This window comes from Gracilinanus agilis, chromosome 5 (assembly GCF_016433145.1).
Source record: "Gracilinanus agilis isolate LMUSP501 chromosome 5, AgileGrace, whole genome shotgun sequence".
Lineage (NCBI taxonomy): Eukaryota > Metazoa > Chordata > Mammalia > Didelphimorphia > Didelphidae > Gracilinanus > Gracilinanus agilis.
In genome coordinates, this window is record NC_058134.1 from 295436372 (window position 1) to 295459157 (window position 22786).

At 45.8% G+C, this 22786-nt stretch overlaps 1 protein-coding gene across 2 annotated transcripts in view; it reads left to right on the forward strand.

Moving 5' to 3' along the window:
* The window catches only part of HDAC7 (histone deacetylase 7), a 50035-nt gene that overhangs the window by 22828 nt on the left and 4421 nt on the right, over positions 1-22786 (forward strand). The window contains exons 3-21 of one of the 2 annotated variants that reach the window (XM_044679390.1): positions 2471-2655; positions 2825-2915; positions 3501-3603; positions 5645-5760; positions 5999-6124; positions 6447-6538; positions 6736-6846; positions 7064-7244; positions 7566-7762; positions 7992-8153; positions 9747-9969; positions 12162-12295; positions 12401-12521; positions 12875-12924; positions 14405-14512; positions 16228-16283; positions 16546-16633; positions 19058-19177; positions 22303-22400. In XM_044679390.1, the coding sequence (XP_044535325.1) occupies positions 2471-2655; positions 2825-2915; positions 3501-3603; positions 5645-5760; positions 5999-6124; positions 6447-6538; positions 6736-6846; positions 7064-7244; positions 7566-7762; positions 7992-8153; positions 9747-9969; positions 12162-12295; positions 12401-12521; positions 12875-12924; positions 14405-14512; positions 16228-16283; positions 16546-16633; positions 19058-19177; positions 22303-22400 (2362 nt within the window). The remainder of the gene's footprint in view (positions 1-2470; positions 2656-2824; positions 2916-3500; positions 3604-5644; positions 5761-5998; positions 6125-6446; positions 6539-6735; positions 6847-7063; positions 7245-7565; positions 7763-7991; positions 8154-9746; positions 9970-12161; positions 12296-12400; positions 12522-12874; positions 12925-14404; positions 14513-16227; positions 16284-16545; positions 16634-19057; positions 19178-22302; positions 22401-22786) is intronic. The other variant, XM_044679391.1, reaches the window with a different exon arrangement.

The following is a 22786-nucleotide window of genomic DNA, read 5'->3' on the forward strand; positions in this document are numbered from 1 at the left end:
TTGTTATGCTATTATCAAATGAGATAGTATTTATAAAGCATGTATAAAGACACAATAAATTCCCTTCACTGCCCCTCCCTTTATTATTATTAGTTATTAATGTTTTGTTGTGATTCGGTCATTTTTCAGTCATGTCTGATTCTTCATGACCCCATTGGGGTTTTCTTGGCAGAAATACTACAATGGTTTGCCATTTCCTTCTCCAGCTCATTTTACAGTAGAGGAAACCAAGGCAAGCAGGGTTAAATGACTTGCCCAAGGTTACATAGCTAGTAAGTGTCTGAGGCTAGTTTTGAACTCTGGAAGAAAAGTCTTTCCAACTCCAGGTGCAATGTTCTGTCCACCGTGCTACCTTTTTGTCCCCTTTATTACTGTTGCCCCCATTTTGCAGATGAGGAAACCAGAGATACATAAGGATTAAGTGACTTGCACGGTATCATATAACTGGAAAATGTCGAGTAAAAAATAGTGGTGAAATAGCAAGCTCTAAGTTTCAAGGCTAGGCTAGATTCGGCCAAAGCCCTTGGACTCAATGTCAAGTCAAGTCAACCACCATATATTAAGCATTTATGTGCCAGGCATTGTCCTTCATGCAGGAGATGCCAAGAAAGGGCAAAATTCAGCCAGAAATTGGTTTTCCCTTCTTTTTTATCAGTGAGTCCTGAGCAAGTCTATATCGCTTTATGTTGCGCCTCTTACTCTCAGAACTTAAGAAAATATGTGAATGTGGGGGTCCTTTCAGGGGAAAGGACTCGAGTCCCTGGGAAACCTGTGGTCATCCTGAAGTCCATTCCCACAGAATAGCCATCTCCTTTCCTTAGGATGATGGAATCATAGATTTAGAACTGGCAGGAACCCAAGTTTATCTAGGCCAATCCCCTAATTTTACAGATGAGGCCTAAAGAGGTTCAGCGGTTTTTCCAAAGTCATATAAGTCGGTAGTTAAATAGAAAAGCTAAGATGTGATCCTAAGTCTTGACTCTAACTCCGCTGGTCTTTGTACTGTACCAAAGGACTGAAAAAAGCTTTAGAGACCATCTAATCTTAACCCAGAGGATCTATGAACTTGGAAGGAGAAAAATAATTACATCTTTATTTTCAAATTCTCTAACTGGAACTTAACATGTCTTTCATTCATTTAAAAGTATCATTTTGAAAAGGGGTGCATAGGTTTCTTCAGGCTGCCAGAGGTCCGACCAAAAAAGTTAAGAACCCTTGATCAAATCCAACCATCTTATTTAATAGATAGGGATATTGGGGTATAGAGAGGTACAAAGATTCTTCTGAGGTCACATAGCTAGTTAATAAAAGTGCCAGGACTAGAACTCCAATCTCCTGACTCCTAAGCTAGAGCCCTTCCACCATGCCACAATGCTCTACATCCTTCCTTCAGTCCCTGGCAACCTGAGCTCCTTGCTAGGTCCCCTGCTTTGAAAGGAGCTCAGCTTTGGAATACTTAACATCCATTTTAATGGAAACCCCTTTGCAAGGGCATGAGGGATCTGAGCACTAGCTATCAGTCCGGAAGACTTGAGGGTAATTCACTTAACCTCCCAGTACTCTGGGCACCTCTGAAAGATTAAAACTTGCTGAGAAAAGTGCTCTGCTTTGATAGAGGAAGTCCTAACACGATGAATCAAAGGTCTGTTCCTCTCCAAAAAAATTTTTTTTAATTTTTAAAAAGATATTAGACCCCTCTTTTGGAAGGTTTTTTCAGTTTTGTTCTCTGTTATCAGGTAAGACAAGCACCCTCTACAACCCTTCCCTTTTTCTGGATACTCCCCCTCCTTCCCTTCTTCCCTCCCTTCCTCCCTCCCTCCTCCCCACCCTGAGCTTCTCTGACTGCAGGGCCCGGCTGTGCTTGGTGGAACCTGCTCTGGGAGCTGGCTATAAATAGCCATTTTCACCCAAGACCTTGGCGGAGTTCCCAGCACCATGGAGGGGCTGGCCTGGCAGTGGGTGGGGAGGGCACTCCAGGAAGAGGCAGCTGTGCCTGTAGTTCGTGCTGTGCCACTGGGCACAGAGGGCCCTGGAGGATGCAGGCACTAAATTAGCACAGGCCTAAATGAACTAAATGATTTTTTTTTGTGGCCAGAATTGCCCCCAATAGCCTCGGAGTCAGAAGCCTGAAGAACTGTAAGTTGGAGATACCAGTCATTTAGCCTGTTCTTATGAAAGCTCTCTCCATTTTGCAGATGGGGAAAGCAAGGCCCAAGAGGAGTGGTTGTTGAAGGGGTCTGTATCAGACCTCCTCATTTAGCCCATTTGAGGTCTGCCTGCACCAGGAAGAAACCCTTCCGTTCTAGGGAAAGCAAGCCTGATGAGAGGGGGAAAGAAGGATTAAGGGGACCATGAGGCTGAGAGTCAGAGGGCCCCAGTTTTGAGCCATAGTGTACGGAGGGAGTAGGCAGGAGAGATGATTGGAGCTCCTGAGGCAATACTTCTATGTTGCTCCAATTTATGTCTTCAGCCAGTTCCACCTTCTGCCCAGCACTGCCAGTCCCTCAGCTCCAGCCCATGGACCTCAGGGTAGGGCAGAGGCCCCCTGTGGAGCCTGCGGCAGAACCAACTCTGCTGGCCCTGCAGCGCTCTCAGCATCTGCATCATCAGCTCTTTCTTGCTGGCCTCCAACATCAGCAAGTGGAACATATTCAGGTGAGTCTCTTCCAGCCCCTTAGCTGCAGCCCTCCATCCACCCAGTCCACACACCCCTTAGTCCCTAAGTGTCTCCTTTACCAACCTGCCTCCCCAGGCTCTAGCCTCAGCCCCTCCAACCTTCCCCTCCTGGCTTCCCTGACTTCTTTTTCCATCAATCTATCCCCAGCTCTCCCTAGAGACTCCAGTGCAAGAGGCACCAGGAGGCCACCAAGAACAGGAGCTGAGGCAGCTTCTCCACAAGGACAAGAGCAAACGGAGTAAATAGAGGAGGCCTCTTCTCTTTGGTTCTTGCCCCCAGATGCCCACTGACCCACCCTGGGGCAAGCACCAGGACTGGGTGGCTGCCTCTTTGGAGGGAAGGGGTGGTGGGGTGGGAGATTCTTTGGTCCTCTCCATACTATGTCAGCTCCAACACAACAGTTTATCTGGCTCAAAATCTGTGTGTTGTATAATTGTGTTTGTTAGGGGGCAGCTAGGTGGGGCTTAGCCAGGTCCAGCGATGAGAGTTCTTGGGTTCAAAACAGGCCTCAGACACTTCCTAGCTGGGTGACCCTGGGCAAGTCACTTGAATCCAATTGCCTAGCCCTTACTGCTCTTCTGCTTTGGAGCCAATACATGGTATTGATTCTAAGATAAAAGGTTAAGGGTTTAAATTGAAACCAAAAAAAAAACTGTTTGTGGGCTCTGAAGAGAAGATCAGAAAGGCCTGGGGGATGGGGATGGGGTTTGGGTATATCTAGTGCTGGGGGCCTAAGCTGGCCGTTGGACAGAGAGTGTCCTGAAGAACCCACCCACTCACACACTCACTTACTTATACCCGTGTCCATTCCGCCCCCTTCCAGGCGCTGTGGCCAGTCATGCTGTGAAACAGAAATTGGCTGAAGTAATTCTAAAGAAACAGCAGGCAGCATTGGAAAGAACTACCCATTCCAACATCCCCTTCAGGTGAGCCTTCCCTTTCCTCCCCTCCCCCATACACATGACCTCCCCATTTCTTTTTTTTTTTTTTAACCCTTACCTTCTCTTGGAATCAATACACACAATACTGTATGTGTATTGATTCCAAGGTGGGAAAGCATTAAGAGTTAGGACATTGAGGTTAAGTGACTTGCCCAGGGTCACACAGCTAGGAAATGTCTGAGGCCAGATCTGAACCTAGGACCTCCTGTTTCTAGGCCTGGTTCTCAGTGCATTGAGCCACCCAGCTGCCCCCATGGATTCCCTATTTCTAACAAAAAAGCTATGACCCCCAAAAGCACACACCAACAGCCCTTCCATCCCGCCCACAACTTCCCCCTACTTCTCTGATACCAACTACCCCACACAGGGTGCCTCCTTATCCACATACATCCCTATCACACCTACCAGCAGCCCCCTATCTAAAAACCCTCTCCTTTAACCCCCTCCTCAACATAGTATATGCCCCACTGGTCTGACCCCCTGACCCAAGCCCCCAAACCTCCAAAATGCTAGATAACAGTGGACTGAACTGCTCCCTCCATCCATAAATTAATGAATCCGTAAGAATTTGTCAAGTGCCCACTAAGTGCCAGGCATGGTGTAAGCAAGGGAAATACAAAGCCCCAAATGAAATAGTCCTTGCTTTCAAGGAGTCCCTTGCATTCCATCGGGGAAAACAGCACACATATTAATGTATTTTTTAAAATACATGGGAATGGGGAAGGGGCACCAGCACTGGGGAGGAGGTGGTGCTTGAGCTTGAAGAAAACGAGGGCTTCTGAGAAGCCAGAGTGAGGCAGGAAGGCATGCCTGGCAAGAGATGCAGCATGTGCAAAGGCATGGAGATGAACCATGTCATAATGTGTGAGGACAAGATCTGTTTGGCTGGACTATAGAGTACATAAGGGTTATTATATGCATTAAAAACCCCTGCAAAAGTAGGTTGGAGCCAGGTCATGGAGGGTTCTTAATGTCAAACAGAGAAGGTGGCATTTGATCCTGGAGGCACTAATCTTGAGCCATCCGAGTTTATTGAACACAGGCTATCTTTGCTCCAGGAAGATCTCCAGCAGCTGCCTAGAATAGGGTTTGAAGTGAGGAGCGACTTGAGGGGAGGAGAAATACATATGACGCAGTACTGCCCTCTGGAGCCAAGAAGTGGTCAGAATAGGGGCAGATGAGCTCCGTCCTGCCCAGAGGACGAAGGAAGGGCCCTGAAACTGGAATCTCAGTTTGAATCCAAGTTCTTTTAGCCCTCCGGACTTCAGTTTTCTCATTTATAGGAAATGAGAAGGTTAAGCTATGATACAGAAGGAAGCACGTTAAATTTGTCGTCAGAGGGCCCGTGTTCAGATCCTGGCTTGGCCATTTGTGTGACCTTGAGCAGACCCTTTTTTTCACTAGGTCATAATTTCCTCCTATGTCAAAGGAAGGGGTTGATTTGAATGACATCTGGGTTCCCTTCTAGTTCTAAACCTTATCAGTTGGACACAGGGAATTGCCTAAGCCAACAGGTGCCTTTCTGGGACAATAACTAACATGTATGCAGGGCTTTCTTGGGCTAGGCATTGTGGCACCATACAATTATCTCATTTGATCCTCACAACCATGGGAATTCAGTGCTATTATTTGTTTGTTTATTGTCATTTTGCGGATGAGGAAACTGAGGCAAATAGAGGTTAAATGATTTATCCAGGGTTATATAGCTAGTAAGTGCCTGAGGTCACATTGGGACTCGGCTCTTGCTAACTCCAAGCCCAGCATTCTCTCCATGACTGCCTCAGAAGCTGTCTTCTGGGAGCCCGTGGCCCCCTTTCCTCTCCCTAGCCCAGATCCCCGCAGTGGAATCAGCTCTACTTTCTAATGCTTGGTGCCGGGGGCACAGGAAGCGCTGGTAGCTGATGTCACCTCAGTACATGGGAGGGTGAGATTACATGATAGGTGCTTAGAGTGCCCTGTGCAGGGATATATCTCCAGGCATTGGGGTGTCAGCTATTCTAGAGCAGCTTGAGCATCTTCTCCACAGAACCTTGGGGTCTCTAGAAACAGAAGGAACTCCCCCCACTGTGCTGAACAGTTTCCTGCCCACAGTCCCCAGTCTGCTCAGTGACTCCCCAGAACATTTTCCCCTGCGTAAGACAGGTGAGCTGGGGAAAGAACCAGGGGTTTGGGGATGGGGGGAGTTGTGAAGGAAATTATGGCAGTAATAATTCAGGTCAGGGGTACAAGGACAGAATTGGGAGGGAAGGAAACACGAGGGGAGGGGTTCTTCTCAGCTGTTCCCCTTACTATAACCCTTGGAGGGAGAGGGACAGAGTCCCAAAGGGAGGGTCAGTGGAGAGAGGCATGGAGCCTCGGGTGACTCTAGTATTCTCTACAGTCTCAGAGCCCAACCTGAAGCTGCGCTATAAGCCCAAGAAGTCTTTGGAGCTGAGGAAGAACCCACTACTCCGCAAGGAGAGCGCTCCTCCCAGCCTTCGTCGGCGCCCCACTGAGCCCCTTGGGGGTGAGGGGAATTTGGGGAAGAGAAAAGGATCTTTCCAAATCAAGCCAGGCACTAGGCAGTTTCCCTGGGATTGAGGGGTGGATGAGCCTGAGATTCCTGCTGTTCTAGCCCCCACTTCAGAGAAAGTGCAGTTTTCCCTAGCAGATGAAGGCCTGACTGACTTTGGGACAGGGGCATGATGGGGCATGGAGAATGGAAGTGACTGGGAAGTCTGTTCTTGGAGAGAAAGTATGAGGGGAGAAAGGGAGTGACGAGGGGTGAGGAGGGTTGGACCTCGTCCCTCATCCTTGGACATGTCTTTCTTTTCCTCTTCACATGTCAGATTCGTCCCCTAGCAGTAGCAGCACTCCTGTTTCAGGATGCAGCTCCCCCAATGACAGTGAGCATGGCCCCATACCTGCCATGGGCTCTGAGGTAAATACCCCATCCTTACCAAATACTACTTGCCAAGAAATGATTATGGGGCATAGGGAGGGCCACTGGGGCACTTCAAGCCTTCGGAACCCAACTCGGTATCCATTGGGAATTTAGGGTTCAGATCCTAGAGAGAAAGATTTCCATATGGGGGAAAATCTGAGGGTGGTAACCTCTCATCCTGCTCCCTATGGCAGGAGCTCTTGGCCCAGCGGCTTCGACTACAGGAAAGTTCAGTGGCCCCATTTGCCTTGCCAACCGTGTCCACACTTCCTGAAATCACCCTGGGGCTCCCTGCCACCACCCGGGTGAGTGGCTAGTGTATTTCCTCTGTTCCACATCTCTTATACTCCTCCTCCCAGGCTGCCTTTGGCATTTGCTTCTTTCGCCCTTCTTCATCTAAGTCTTTCCCCTACTCAACCTCCCCCAAATCCAATCTCCATTCTAAGTTTCCTTTATTCTTATCCTATAACTCAGTTCTCCTTTGGTCAGCTTCCTCCTATTCACCCTCTGCTTCTCCCCCAGACTGATGGTGACCGAAGGACTCATCCTGCTTTGGGACCCCGGGGACCTGTCCTGGGGACCCCCCATGGTCCCCTCTTCCTACCCCCAGGCCTAGAGCCTGAGGCAGGGAGTACTTTGGCTTCCCACCTACAACCCATCCTCATCCTGGAGCCCTCAATCTCTCACCCCCCACTGCTGACTGGTGAGGCCCCCTCTTGCTCCTGGGGAAGGTATCAGTGGGGAAGGGAATAAGCAGTAGGGTAGGAGAACGTGTCCCTATACCCCAAAGAATATATAGCTAGGAGTCATTGGTTCTTTCCCAGAAAGATCCTTGGACTACCTTCCTGCCCACAGCCCCTCCAGACCTCCTAGCTGAGCCCCTCCCCTCTGTGCCCCATGCCCTTCCACCCCCACCCCCACCCCATTCCCAGTGATTATGTCCTCCTTCCTTTCCAACTGCTGTGCGGTTCTGAGGCAACCCTCATGGATCTTTCCCTTTTCATCCTATTTTCATTCTTTGTAGTGCCTGGGCTTGGGCCACTGCCCTTCCCTTTTGCCCAATCACTACTTTCCAGTGAACGGCTTGCAGGGTCAGGCCCGCATACTCCACTGAGCCGGACTCGCTCAGAGCCCCTGCCCCCCAGTACCACTGCTCCCCAGCAGCCAGGCTCCCTGCAGTCTCGCCTGGATTGGCTGAAACAACACTCACAGCTGAGCAAGGTGATGTGGGGGAGTGGGGCGGGGGAGTGGGAAGAGAGTTGGGGTGGGGGAACATCTGTGAGGTGATAGGAAAGAAAGGGGCAAAGTTTGGAGGGGAAAAGGCTAAGACCAGGCGAGCTGGCAGGAATGATCCTAAGAGTCAGTGGTCGACTGAGCCCACCTTGCTGCCTGCCCCCTACATCACTGACTTCAGAGTCACTAAACAGCCTTTGGCATCTCTCCTCCCCAGAGGCCAGCAAAACCAAGCGAGAAGCCTCGACTTCGGCAGATCCCCTCAGCAGAGGACCTAGAGACCAACAGCGATGGGCCTGTCAGAGGCCCAGAGCACAGGGACCTCGGCCATGGGAAGCCTGACGTCGGGGGTCCTGCCCCCTCCCAGCAACACCAACAGGTAAGGCAACCCACACAGCCAGACTCCTATTCCTACAGAGGTTTCTGAGCAAGAGGAAGGACGAAGTGAGGGCAGGAAGGGAATGGGGAGGAGATGGACCCCAGAGAACAGGAAGGAGCTTCAAGCTCCACTATCCTTCATTGCTGCTACTCCACAGTACTCTGCCTCACCATGGCAGGAACTCAATTACAGAATTTAATTGAATTTGAGTCACACCAATAGAACAAAAATGTGACAGCCTCTTTTATAGAAAGCTTATCAGACAATTGCCCACCACCAGAGGGCATGCAATCGAGATTTGTCTCCAGAACATTCTCTCAACCAGTCTCTTTTCTGAACAGCAGCATACGTTTTTAGGGTGGCTGGCAGGAGCTAGGGATGGAGTCTGTGGCCATGAAACACTCTCAAATGGGCCTCACCAATCCAATATTCTAACTAGTTAGTTTTGTGTTCTAAATGAACTAGCCACAAGTTACATATACATTTCCCCCTAAGTCCAAACCCTGAGGAGCCTTCATGCCCATTCCAGATGAAAGACCTATAATTTGAGCAGGGCCTTAATTTGAGAACACTGGGGAGTCCAGGCAGGGTCCTGGCCCTGGGCTATGAAGAACTGGATCTTCGTGAGAGGATGGTGGTAAGCCCAGGCCTTTTTGAAATCAATAAAACAACAAAATTAGTGGCAGTGGGTAATGGAACCCTCCAGTGGAGCAGTTTAGTAGAAAGACTCTTAAGAGTTGTTGTTCAGTCATTTCGGTCATGTCTGACTCTTTGTGACCTTATTTGGGATTTTCCTGGCAAAAAATACTAGAGATGTTTGCTATTTCCTTCTCCAGCCCATTTTACAAACGAAAAAACAGAGGCAAAAAGGGTTTTCAGGGTCACAGAGCTAGTGTCCGAGGCCTAACTCCAGATCCAGTATTCTATCCATTGTTCCTTTAGGCTGCCCAAATGAGAGGGCCTGGTTCGAATCCCATCTTTGATACTACTTTCATGACCTTGAGGAATTCACTCAATCCCTCTGGACCTCAAGTTCCTCACTTGAACTAGATAGCCAGTTCCCATCCAGATCTATCATCCTTTTATTCTCTGATGTTTTAGAACAGAGGTATCAAACTTGAGGACTGACACATACACAACAGGCAAAACTCCCAAGTGTACCCTACTCTAACCAGATTAAAATGTAATTGGGAGGGAGTGGCTGAGTGGCTTAATGGACTGAGTCAGGCCTAGTGTGACAGGAGGTCCTGGATTCAAATTTGACCTCAGACACTTCCTAGCTGTGTGACCCTGGGCAAGTCACTTAACCCCCATTGCCCACCCTTACCACTTTTCTGCCTTAGAACCAATACACAGTATTGATTCTAAGACAGAAGGTGAGGGTTTGTTTTTTTTTTGGGGGGGGGGGTATGTAATTGGGAAACGTTTTAACAAAATAAAAATACAATACAACATAGATAATGTTCATTGGAGGTTTTTTAGTCAATATGCATAGAGTCTACTCTAGCCTGATACTGTTTCTACTTGAGTCTACGGGTAAGGAGCAGCTTCGGGCTAGAGAAATCAAAGTTAAGAAACCCTCTTCTCTTTCAGATATTCCTATGGGAACAGCAACAACGGTTGTTGAGTCGGCTTCCCAGGGGAAGTTCAGGTGACTCACTGCTGTTGCCCTCTCCCCAAAGTGGACACCGGCCCCTGTCCAGGGCACAGTCCTCTCCAGCTGCCCCTGTCTCCTTGCCAACTACCGAACCACCTAGCCAGGCGTTAGTACTACCTTGTCCTGAGACCCCTGCCAGGACCCTGCCCTATACAACTGGTAAGACTAAGATTGGGGCCAGGGCAGAAAAAAGACCAGGGGAAAAGGTTATTAGAAGGAAATTACATAATTGTGTGTGTGTGTGTGTGTGTGTGTGTGTGTGTGTGTCTCTAGGGTAAGATGGATTCCTCCAGCAGTCTGGTGAAACCTGAAGTCTCTTTCCCAAACAGTGTTTTGGAAAGCATAAAACAGAATGCATAGGGTTACAAAGGAAAAAGTCATATTGAAATATAGTTGCCAAAATATTTAAGAAATATTAAACTTTAGGTTAATAACTGCTCTTTATCCAGTCTTGCACATGAATTCTAATAGTCCACTGTGTGATGCCAACAACACACTGTCTACCTCTGCTTTTCTGTGTTCAGTATCCTATACCTAGGAGCCTGTCTTTAAAGCTCCATGGAGTACCTGAGAACACAAACTTTCTCTTTCTCTATTTACCCCACACCCCATGAAGTATCCTTATATATTTAATTTCAGAAGTATCTTTTAAGGGTGTTATTATATCCATAGCACAGCCCATAGTCAATGGGAAAACAAAAACGAAAAGCCATCAGAACCCTGCTGTTGGCTGGAATGAAGGGGTTGAGTCACAGGTGGCTGGCTTCACAGAGAAACAGAGCTGAGAAGAAAAGTCCTATTCCTGCTCCCTTCTCCTCCCCTGAAAAGGGTCCCTAGTAAGCCAGAGGAAAGGAAGGCTGGGCAGAAGGCAGTTCTTTTCTCTCAGTTCTATGATCCGTTCAGTTCAACAAATTTAAATGTCTATTAAATATATAAGGTGCTAATAAAGTCAAGAGGCTTGATCCATTGGAGCTTATATTCCCCCTGGGGGCATACAGTATAAACACTAAACAGAGAGCAGAAAATACAAAATTATTTCTAAGCTTAGAGAGCTATGTGGGGGGAATCTGAAAAAGTCCCAGGTAGTAGGTGGCTCCTGAGTCTTGCTTCAGGAAGGAAGATAGAAATTCTAAGAGGCAAAGGCACAGGAGAGTGTGCTAAGCAAAGGGGACAGACAACATGCAATCTAATTTTAGTGATAAGGGAAAGTCAAGGTAGCTAACTGCTAAGCCTAGGCTAGTTCACTAACCTTAGATGGACCTTCATTTCAGAATAATTTAAAACTACTCAAAAATGGCCACAGAGGGGCAGCTGGGTAGCTCAGTGGATTGAGAGTTAGGCCTAGAGACGGGAGGTCCTAGGTTCAAGTCTGGCCTCAGACACTTCCCAGCTGTGTGACCCTAGGCAAGTCACTTGACCCCCATTGCCCACCCTTACCACTCTTCCACCTATGAGCTAATACACAGAAGTTAAGGGTTTTAAAAAAAAAAGGCCACAGAAACTCCCAGTTTCCTTTCTGTGTTGACCGGGCGCTCGCTCGCTCTCTCTCTCTCTCTTTCTCCCTTTCCCTTTCCCTCTCCTTTTTCTTCTCTCTGCCTAGTCCCCATGGATGATGGTCAGGAAAACAATGGGGAACCATTTGAGTGTATAATTACACCCTCCCCCAAAGCCCTGGTGTAGTGATGGTAATTTAAAGGGGGAAAGACTATATTAAAATAGATAGATAGATAGATAGATAGATAGATAGATAGATAGAGTGAAAAAATGAATAAAAAATGGCTAGCATTTTTTTCAAAGTACTTTTAACTCATTTGCTATTGAACTGTGGGAAAGCTGCCACTGGTCAGCCACTTAGGATTCCCAGGTTCTAATCTCTTAGGATCATGACATCCAGTGTGAAGATCATTTTATGAATTTGTCACTTAACTTCATTTATGGCCTGGCCATGTAGACACTTGCCTGGTTGATGTCTGTAACTCATGTGTTTGGGTGTGAAGCATCAGTCTGTGTCAGGGTGGTTATGGGCACATATGAGAAGATTGTTGGGATGGGGACTCTGGACAATGGAAGGCTATAGTCATGTGGGCTACCTGGTGGGGAGTGGTGGGGAGTGGTGGGTATCAGGATACCCAGTGGTTGCAGCTGTGTGTAGTTGTGAGGGCTCTACCAGCATGAGCATGGCCACATTTGAGAAGGCTGGGCTAGGGATACATTACACCCATTAAGGAAAGTTGAATGGGCACTTGTGTTGAGCTATATGTTGGTGTGAGCGTGCTGAGCATGATTTGTTACTCTTGAGGGGAGATGTCCCCACCCAAAAACCAGTGTCGTCTTGTCTGGCACCCTGGCAGGGTTGGTGTATGATTCAGTGATGCTCAAACACCAGTGCTCCTGTGGGGACAACAGCAACCACCCTGAGCATGCTGGCAGGATCCAGAGCATCTGGTCAAGGCTACAGGAACGGGGGCTCCGCAGCCAGTGTGAGGTGAGAGGCTGGGGCTGGTGGGGTAAGGCAGAGGACACTCTTAAGGAGTAAAGATAGAGGATAGAGGATGAGGAGAGCATTACTCAGGAGCTTCTCTCTGCTCAGTGTCTCCGAGGCAGGAAGGCTTCATTGGAGGAACTTCAGTCAGTCCATGATGAGCGACATGTGCTGCTTTATGGCACCAACCCGCTCAGCCGACTCAAACTGGATAATGGAAAGCTTGCAGGTAGGAAACCATGCCCAGCCTACCTCAGTGTGTAGCTTCTTCAAGCTTTCTCCTCATTCCTAACTCTAGTCCTGACCTTTCTCCTTTTCTTTCCTCTGTACTCCCTCCTACCCTAAACCCAACTCTTCACATACCCACCTTTGATCTAGCCTTCATCTTGGCTTTCTTCTCCCCTTCTTCCACCCGTCACCCTACCTTTGATGTCCCAGACTTTGCTCCTTATCCAGACCTTATGCCCATGCCTACCCCAACCACCTTTACTTTGTCTCTGCCCCATCTTTTCTATCCCCTTGCTCTTGGGTAGAGAAGACTCCTATGCCATAAGATTCTCTCTGTACCCACTCTCCCTGCAGGGATCCTGGCCCAGAGGATGTTTGTGATGCTGCCCTGTGGTGGGGTTGGGGTAAGTGCTCCCTTATAGCCCACTGAGTGGTCATTATGCTTGCTGGCAATGTTTGTGCTCTGCCAGCCTCCTCCGAGAGAACTTCCTGGGGGCAGCTCTCACTATTCTTTAACCCCTCCTCCTTCCCTGCCACTGGCTAAAAGGCCTGGCAGATCATAAGGCCAGGAAAGATAACAGCTTTGTCTTTGAATCTTTTATGTCCTTCATACCACTGAACACACTATCTGGTACATAATAGACATGTAAATGATTGTTGAGTGAATGAGCCTGAGAAGCAACACGAGTCCTGGATTTGGGACATCAGGTACTCCCTTTTGCAAGGCCTCTTGTGCACCTTGGCCCTACCATGAAGCATTATTGGTCATCAGGCCTAGTCCACCAGGCTACTTGCCAGTGCCAGAGCATGGGTTGGGAAGCCACGATTACATTCCAGAGAGCAGGCAGGGCTTCCCTCTATTCCAGGGATCCTTCCTTGCTCCCCTATCATGGGTTCTTTCCATGCCAGATAGTTATGTTCCATACTATGGCCTATTAGTCAGCCTCAAGGCAAAGGAGGCACCAGCCAAGGGTGGATGGAGTGGGAGGATTGAATGCTCTGGTGGACTTGGCTGTAACTTGAGCTGTGAGTATGAAGTTATGAGATCCAGGGCCGGTACAGGGGTGCAGGAAGGCAAGCAGAAAGTTGCAGACGGTGCTGGGACTACTTGGAGCTGCTAGTAGAACCCTGTTCATAACTTCCTATTTCTTACCACTTTCTGGTTTTTCCAACTGTTTGTTGTTACTTCTGTTTTCTCTTCCCTTCTCCTTTTACCTCTCTCTCTCTCTCTTTCTCTTTCTCTCTCCAGCTTCTTGTGATTCTCTCTGCCTTCCTCGTCCCTCTTGGTCCACCTGGTCCCCTCCCCTACCTCCACCTCCCTACCATTTTCTCCTGGCCCCTCCATAGCCTTTGAGGGGAGCGGAACCATGGCCCTGGGGCTCGGTTGAGGGAGGCCTCCCAGCCCAGGCTAGGGCCCTGAGTGGAAGACAGTGGTGCAGACGGCCCCTCCAGCTTGGACCATCCCAAAGGGCCTGAGCAGGGTCAGCTGGGATCTAAACCCCCAGCTTGACTAAAACCCTGAGCTCCACCCAGGTAATGCCATGTCCCTTTACCTGAATGGGGAGGCAGGGATGGTGCCGATGGTAGGCTATGCCAACCAGTCTGGAACTAGTTCCAGTGACTTAAAATGGGAAGGAAAAAGCACATTGGGATTTGAGGGCCTCAACAGGCCCAACCTCTGGGCAGTGAGAGGCACTACTGGCCTCCTTCAGCTTCGAGGGGCAGAACCATCTACCCAGATCTCTGACCTTTGGAGTTCTTGCCATGAAGTGGGCATTGCCCATCTGACTGCCTGCCTCAACCCCTGTCCTTTGGGGTGCTCACAGGCCATTCTTCTAACTGTAAAGCCCTAGGTGATACTGGCTGTGACTTTGGCCCCAACAGGTAGACACAGATACCATCTGGAATGAACTGCACTCCTCTAATGCAGCCCGCTGGGCTGCTGGAAGTGTAACTGACCTTGCCTTCAAGGTGGCTGCCCGAGAATTAAAGGTAGGAGGTGAAAGTAGGAAAGGGTGGACAGCAGAATTAAGGTAACTTGGGAGTTCAGATCCAGCAGCTGGATCATCTGTCTTTAGGAATCGGGTGGGGCCTGGGTAGGGACTGGGATTGAGCGGGTCAAGTTTGGGTTTGCACTTCAGGATACTTATTACTTAGTAGGAAGGAGAATTCATAACTATGGATTATTAAGTCCAATCATGTCTAAAGGGGTCATTACCTCAGCCATCCAAAATAGAGCCATTAGTGAGTAGAGTTAACAGCTCAGCCCTGTCTGGGCAGCTTTCTCTCTCAGCTTCAATTTTTGTGTCTATAAAATGAAGGGGATTAGACTAGGTCCACCAGCTCTACGATCCTATCAATTCTTTAAGTACCCTTTTTTTGAATGTGACCTTTTGCTGGTCATCAGAACCCAAATAAGATTTGGGTTCATATATGTTGTTATTAATGATGATTAAGCTTCCCACACTACAAACTGGATAGGGATGGATTTTTCCTAAATGTGAAAATTATATTCTCTTTCTTAAATCCCACAATTCCTAATAATGGAAGATTACATAAGGAATATTTTAGCAACAAAATTTGGAAAACACACATCAAAGACTTTGAGGCTTCACCATTATTCAAAATATGTGACATTACTACATATATATGTCTGTGTGTATACACACATGTGTATGTATATAATACATACATATAAGAGATATATATACACACACACACACACCTAAATACACATATTCTCATGGGCCTTGATTCAGATCATTCCTATCTCAGAACAGCGGCTAAGCCTCTGCCTTAGGCCTGCTATCTCTTACTCTCTAATGACCAAGTGCTGTGTTAACAATGTTTTATTTGTATCATAGTCGGCCCTTAGGGCTTGAGTTCATCTGATATTTTTGTAGTTGTATTAAACCTGTCCTAGGGAAAAAACACACACAAATAGATACACGCCTATATACACACACAATATTTACAACTATATCTAATATACATGCTATATATATATGTATATAATATATACACAAATGCACATTGTGCACACATATAATATACACATGTAATATACACACCTATACATAATATATACACATTTGTGCCATACAGAATGAAAATTAAGACATTAACATATGTATATTAATTATTTAAGTACCCTTCATTATACTCATCCTCCCCTCCTCACCCCCAAAGTGCTTTTGTTTTTTAGGAGGTTGTCTAATGACCTAACCCTAGCCCTATTTCTCCGGGGAACCATACAAGGAGAACCTCCCAGTTCCTTATCTCTGAGTATTTAGAATCTAAGACAGGCCCATTGACTTGCAAAAATAATTAAAGTGACAAAATAAAACCAGCCAGCTAGGATAGCCTGGAAGCTCCTTGAAGGCAGGACCTGTCTCCATTTTGTATCTAGGCACAGAGCAATTAATTAATTGATGCTTCCTGATGGATAGATGTGGTGTTGACATCTTGGCCTCATCACCAAAAGCACATTTTATCTAGGGGATGTAAATATAAGTAGAGCTTTGGGGAAGAAACATGCCAGACCTAATTAGGGCAAGTCCAAAAAAAGCATCACCTGGAGAGCATCCAGGAGTCTGGGCTCTAGGACCAGTTCATACAAGAGAATGGTAGGTTGGTGTAAAGCTATTAGGAAAGGTATGAGACCAATGTCTGGTTGGGTAATGCTAACTCTGATGTTCTGTTCCCAGAACGGTTTTGCAGTGGTGCGGCCCCCAGGACACCATGCTGACCATTCAACTGCCATGTAAGGCCTAGGTGTGGGAGGCCTGGTTGGGGGAAAAGTAAGGAAGTCCCCAGGGAAGCAACAGGCTGATCCCCACAAGAATATACCCATGAATAAGTCCCTTAAGGGATTTACCAAATGGAAGATTTGCAAGCCTCCCCCTTCTCCTTCCCTTCACCCTGTCTTCCTTATGAAAAACACATGGGTGAGCTATGCATGTGCCACATTGAGGGAGAGACCCTAGAAGAGACCAGACTGGTAAGAATCCTTTGTTTCCTCACAGGGGATTTTGCTTCTTCAACTCTGTGGCCATTGCAAGCCGACAGCTACAGCAGCAGGGGAAGGTCAGCAAGATCCTCATTGTGGACTGGGTAAGTCTCCCGACTCCCTCTGAACACAGCTTCTGAACTGAGGGGGCCTCAAATCTGAGCCAACTGCAGCTGTCCTCTCCTGTGCCTACTGGCAGCAGCCCTTTTTAAGAGAATGAAGGTAAATGTTGCTAGGCTTGTGTCTCCAAGATGTTATGGCAAAAGAAAGCTGGAGGCAAACACAAGCCACAGACCTTTCCCCCCATTCATTCTGCCTTAGCCACAGTCACTGCACTGTGATAACTGATTTCCAGAAGTACTCCAATCTCTTTATTTCAGCCCCTTTCCTCAGATGAAACAAAGGTGGAATTTTTTTAGTAGAAACCTTATAAGAAAACCTAAGAGGAAAACAAAACAAAAATAATTTTTTTAAAGTATAGAAATGGACAAGTTTACAGAGCATAGAATCCTTTTCCTATGGTAACGAACCCAAGAAGTCTTGTGCTTTTTTTGTGCCGAGGACCCCTTCCTGGGATAATATCTTAAAATAAAACAAAATACCTAAGATTGCAAAGAAAACCTATTATATTGAAATATAATTATCTTTTTCTTTAAATCATGCACCCCAGAGTAAGAACCCCTGGTCAAGCCACAGATTGACTGGCATGGCTTATTAGAGTATCTTTTGCCTCTGCCCTGGATGAACTCTACCTCTTAGTGAAACTTGATTTCTCCTCCACTTCTTCCATTTAGTAGGCATATGGGTCTAGTTTCTCCAGTGGTCATGCAGCCTTTACTGGGAACAACATCCTCCCTGTAGCCTCATTCTCCCACCAGAGAGAGAAAAAGGCTTTCATCTCTTCCTTTTTCAACACTGACCTTGCCCCATCCTCTAATTGATGTTGTCTACCAAGTTCTTGTTTTCTCTTTGAGGGACTCCAGCTCTCAGCTTATTTGCCAAATACTTATAACTTAACATAACGTTAGCCCAATGAGGGATCTTTTTTTCCTAGCTCATATTCCAGAATGTATGTACTTCTCTAGGTTTTCTTATGATTCATTCAATTCCTCATGAGAATAATACTACCCTCACCCCAAGTCCTACCACTCTAGTAGTAGAACAGCCACTATTACAGCAATAAATAACAATAAAATGAATTTTCACTAATATTAAGAAGATGGTTGTCCCTCTAAACCAGTGGTTCCCAAACTTTTTTGGCCTACCACCCCCTTTCTAGAAAAAATATTACTTAGCCCCCTGGAAATTAAATTTTTTTTAATTTTAATAGCAATTAATAGGAAAGATAAATGCACCTGTGGCCATCACTGCCTCCCTGGATTGCTGCAGCACCCACCAGGGGGCGGTGGCGCCCACTTTGAGAATCACTGCTCTAAACATTTCATGAATCCTCTTTCCTCAGAGCTTAGAGTCTCTCTTTTCTAGGATCTTGTTATAATTATCACTCCAGCACTGGAAAAGAGTTTTTAAAAAGGAAGGGAAAGAAATCTAGATAGTCAAACTGATGCCCAAGAAAGATACAAAGGCCTACCCAATACTGATTAGTCACTGGGGACAAAGCCCTGGTTTTTCTGCTCAGTTTAACGTTCTTGGCCCAAAATGTGCATCTTACCTGTCTTCCTCCAGATGTGATGTTGAGAATAGTTTTCTGGTTTCAAACTGTATTCTTCATAACAACCCTAGGAAATAAAGTAGCACTAATACACATTCCCATTTTACAGATGGAAAAAATTGAAATTTAGTGAGGTCAGGAGAGTTGCTAGGCAGCAGAGCAAGATTCAATATTGACTTCTTTGCCTGAAGTCCTCCCTGAACAGTTGAGATGAAGGATACCACTGAATTCTTTTAGACAAGAACTCACTGAGCTTCAGTTTAGTGGCAAGAGTTTAACAACAGTAAAAAGTTGACCAGTTCAGTCCTTTTGATCAAAGCAAACATTGACTAACAAAACTCTCCCTAGGGCTCCTGACTTTGCTGGGCCCCCATAGACAAAGACTAAAGTCCAACCCAACTAGGCATGTTTTCTAGGACCTGAATATTAGAGAATGAGATTTTTAGTGCTTTAGATGAGAAGCTCCCTGGGTCATGATCCCAAGAGCATCCTAACTGTGATGCCCAACAACATTTCATAGAACAGTTACTGGATTTGCTAAAGCAGACACAAGTGGTCAGAATAAGGGCATCAGTGTCAGGGCCTTCCTATTGCTGGTTTTTATAGACCAAAGGTTTTCAGTGTGAGATGTGGGGGGATTTGGACTTGAAGTAAAGGAAGGCGAACTGAAGCTGTTTTTCTTCCCTATCTCTCTCTCTTGGCCTTTGTGCTTTCTCTACTGGACAAACATTTACATCATGTGCCCTTGAGTGAGGGGAGTGTTCTAATGGTTCCATATAAATTGCTGGCCCTGTTGTACAGTCCCTCTCTCCCAGGCGCTTCTCCACTCCATTCATGCTCATCTCACCACAAACAGGATGTTCACCATGGCAATGGAACTCAGCAAACCTTCTATGAGGACCCCAGTGTGCTCTACATCTCTCTACATAGACATGATGATGGCAATTTCTTTCCAGGCAGTGGGGCTGTTGATGAGGTAACATTTTTTGGAGTGTGACCCCTAACCCCCTCATTCCTCCCATCTACTGGCATATCACTATTGGCAAAAAGGAATGGGCACGAGATGATTCACCCTCTTATAGGCAATCAGCTTCCCTGTCCTTATTCTCTGGTAGTTCTCAGGACTCTGTCCCTATCAGGAGGATGGAAAGATGAGGGTAAACTAGTTGGGAAAGAAGAGAAGGGAGAAAAACAAAAAATAACTCCTTTTCCAGGGTTTGTCACCTCTCTTGGAGTAAAGACTAGAAGAATAGAGAATTACCCTGCTAGAGAGCTGGAAAGGAAAGCTGTTAGACTGACTCTTTCTAAGTAACAAAAAAGTTCCATCTCTTGTGCCTGTACCCTCAAAGAGTTTTCTAAAGTACCAAGATTCATCAATGAACCTGTTTCTTTAGTGCAAAGAGTTTGGGAAGGGGGCAGTCCAAATAGTATAGAGAGACACTGAGAAAGAATATGAGCTGAAGGAGGAATCCGTATGAGTTAGGCTTTCCATGGTTATAACTGGACCCAGCCAGAACCTAGGTTTGACCTCCTTACCCCAGGCATGTGGAGCTTCTTTGAGTCCAATAGCTGCATTAAGTATAATTTAATACACATTTGTGTAGTACTTACTTTATGCTAGCTGCAAGGGATTCTTAATGACAAAAAATAAAACTGTTCCTGTCTTGAAGTTATTCTAATTGGAAGCTACAATGGAGACACAAATGAATGAATACAAGATAATCAGAGGTAGGAGAGAGAATGCTGTGGGGAATGCCTTGAAGGAAGGTATCTGTGAGGAGAGAATGGGAATACCCAGCAGAGAGACAAGTCTGTCCACAAAGGCATAGAGTTGAGAAAGTGAATGTTTTGTTCAGGAAACAGCTGGTAATCCAGTTTGACTGGAATGTCTCATATATGAAGTGGAGTAATTAGAAGTAAGTATGGGAAGGTAAATTGGAACCAGACTGGGAAGGACTTCAAATGCAAGATTAAGTAGTTTGTATTTTGTAGGAGCTGCTAAAGTTTTTTGAATAGGGGACTGGCATGATCAGATCTATTTCAGATTTATTGTTTTAGCGACTGTATGGACAATGGACCAAAGGGCAGAAACAAGGGACACCAATTAGGAGACTATTGCAAGAGTTGGTTAATAGTCATCTGAATGGAAAAGAGACAGATACAAGAGGTTGTGGAGGCAGAAAAGGAAGAAATCTCCAGAGTTGGCTATTGATTCAATATGGAGGGGGTGAAGGAAAGGAAAGAGTCAAAGATAATTCTAGGGTTGTGAAACTGGGTGGCTAACAGGATGGTGATAACTTAAACAGAATTGGCTATGTTTGGAGGAGAAAGGAGAAAGGAAAAAAATATTTAGGACCATAGCTCAAGGGCATAGCAGGTCAAGTGATAGAGAAAACATGGGAGGAAAAGTGCCAATAGATAAGAAGAAACTGAAGGAAAGGGATTAATAAAAGGAACAAACTCTCAGAGGAGAAAGGAACAGATGGGATCTAAGGTACAGGTTGGCCTTAGCAAGGAGAAGAACCACCTCCTCCTTAGTGACTCAAACAAAGGAATGATACAAAAGAATTTCAGACATTGGAGAAGGGGAAAAAAGAGCCCATAATGGATTCCTTGATTTTTTTCAGGAAAGGATTAAGGGTGGCCATCTGGTGAGAAAGAAGGGAGAGAGGGGTAAAAAGAAAAAGTTTGGAAGTTTATTAGTTGGCAGCTACTTGAAACTAAAAAATAAAACATCATCATCATCTTTGGATCACAAGCATTCTTTTTTCAAATGTGCCTGAGATTTATTTCCCTCTCTCCTATCTGACTCTAATTCCTTAATATGTATCTGTACTTCTTGGGCTGCTCCATCCCTAATTTCCTCACTCTAAAGAAAGTGTTACTGAGTTATTGCCCCAATTTGGAGAGCTGTTTGGGGGGAAGGAACAGGTTTGTGTCTCATATAGCACCTGCCACAATTTAATATGGGAATGTTTCACTTGAAGAAAACTCAGTATTCAAAAATCAGGACTTAAAAATTGACAAATTAAGAGGTGGCTATTTCTATCATCAGGTTTTACATTGGTGCACAAAACAAATTACATAGAACCATAGCTAGCTCCAGGAAGGACCTTAGAGATCATCTATTCCAGTCTTCTCATTTTACATTTGAGGAAATTGTAACCTAAACATGTGAAGTGATTTGCCCAAAATCAGAAAGTAGCAGTCAGGACTCAAATCCAAAACTTTTGACACTAAGTCCAATGTTTTTGCTAACACACTTCACTTCATCCTTTTCAGATTTCTTTAAATCACAAGCTGCTAGGAGCAGGTAGGTGGTTCAGTAACTAGAGAGCCAAGACTGGATTTGGGAGGACCTGGGTTCAGATCTGGCCTCAAACAATTTCCTAGCTGTGTGACCATGGGCAAGTCACTTAATCCCACTTGCCTAGCCCTTACCACTCTTCTGTTTTGGAACCAATATTTAATATCTATTCTAAAATAGAAAGTAAGTTGTTTTTAAAATCACAAGCTACTGCCTTAAAGATATTCATTCGGTTTATCTGTCATTCATTAGCCAGACTCTTCTGGGACTTTACCAAGAAGGTGACAAGTCAGTAAGCATTTATTAAATGTGCCAGGCACTGTGTAAAAAACTCTGGAAATAGGAAAAGAAAAAAAAATTAACAACAGTAAAAATACCAAGTCAGGAGATGGAGCATCTTATGTGAGGAATGGGAAGAAAGCTATTGTTACTAGATTACAAAATACACGGAGGAGATTTAAGTATAAGAATACTAGAAAGACAGGAAGGAACTAGATTATGAAGGACTTTAAAAATAAAAAATTTTATGTTCAGTCCTCAAGGCAATAGGGAGCCACTGAATTTAATGATTATTAGTATGTGTGGTCTAAGATACAACATGAATTACTTGGCAAGAACATAGCCTGGTAACCAGGAGTTTGGGGTTCCAGTCCTACCTCTGCCACTAATTAGCCTTAATTTTCTTTTTTATAAAATAAGAAGATTGAACTAGATGGTCTCTCAAGTTCTTCCCACCACCAATAATCTCTGGTACCACTTTGACTTCTTTTATCTTTCTCCTCCCTGTGTTGCAGGTGGGGGCTGGCAGTGGAGAAGGCTTCAACATCAATGTTGCCTGGGCTGGAGGCCTCGACCCACCCATGGGAGACCCCGAATATCTGGCAGCCTTCAGGTTAGTATTCAGAGTGATAGGATTTCTGAGGAAGTTTGAGACATAAAATAAGACAGGTTGAAACAGGCCCCCTCTCTTGTCTCTTCCTCCAACAGCCCTAGGTAAGCCAAGAAATCTATTGAGCAATCACTAGTCAATAGAATGTTAGATTGGGAGTCAGGGAGGTCCAAGTTCAAATCCTGATTTAGATACTTTGTAGTTGTGTGATCCTGGGCATGTCAGTTAACCTCTCAGACTCAATTTCTTCACATGGAAATGAAGAGCCATCAATTAGAGGTGGGTAGTTGGGTCAGAAAAGGCTTTGTGAAGGAAACGAGCTTTGAGGAGGAATTTTGTAGGCCCTTCGTTGTTGGAAGGAGAGGATATTTGAGATTGGATAGTTTAGC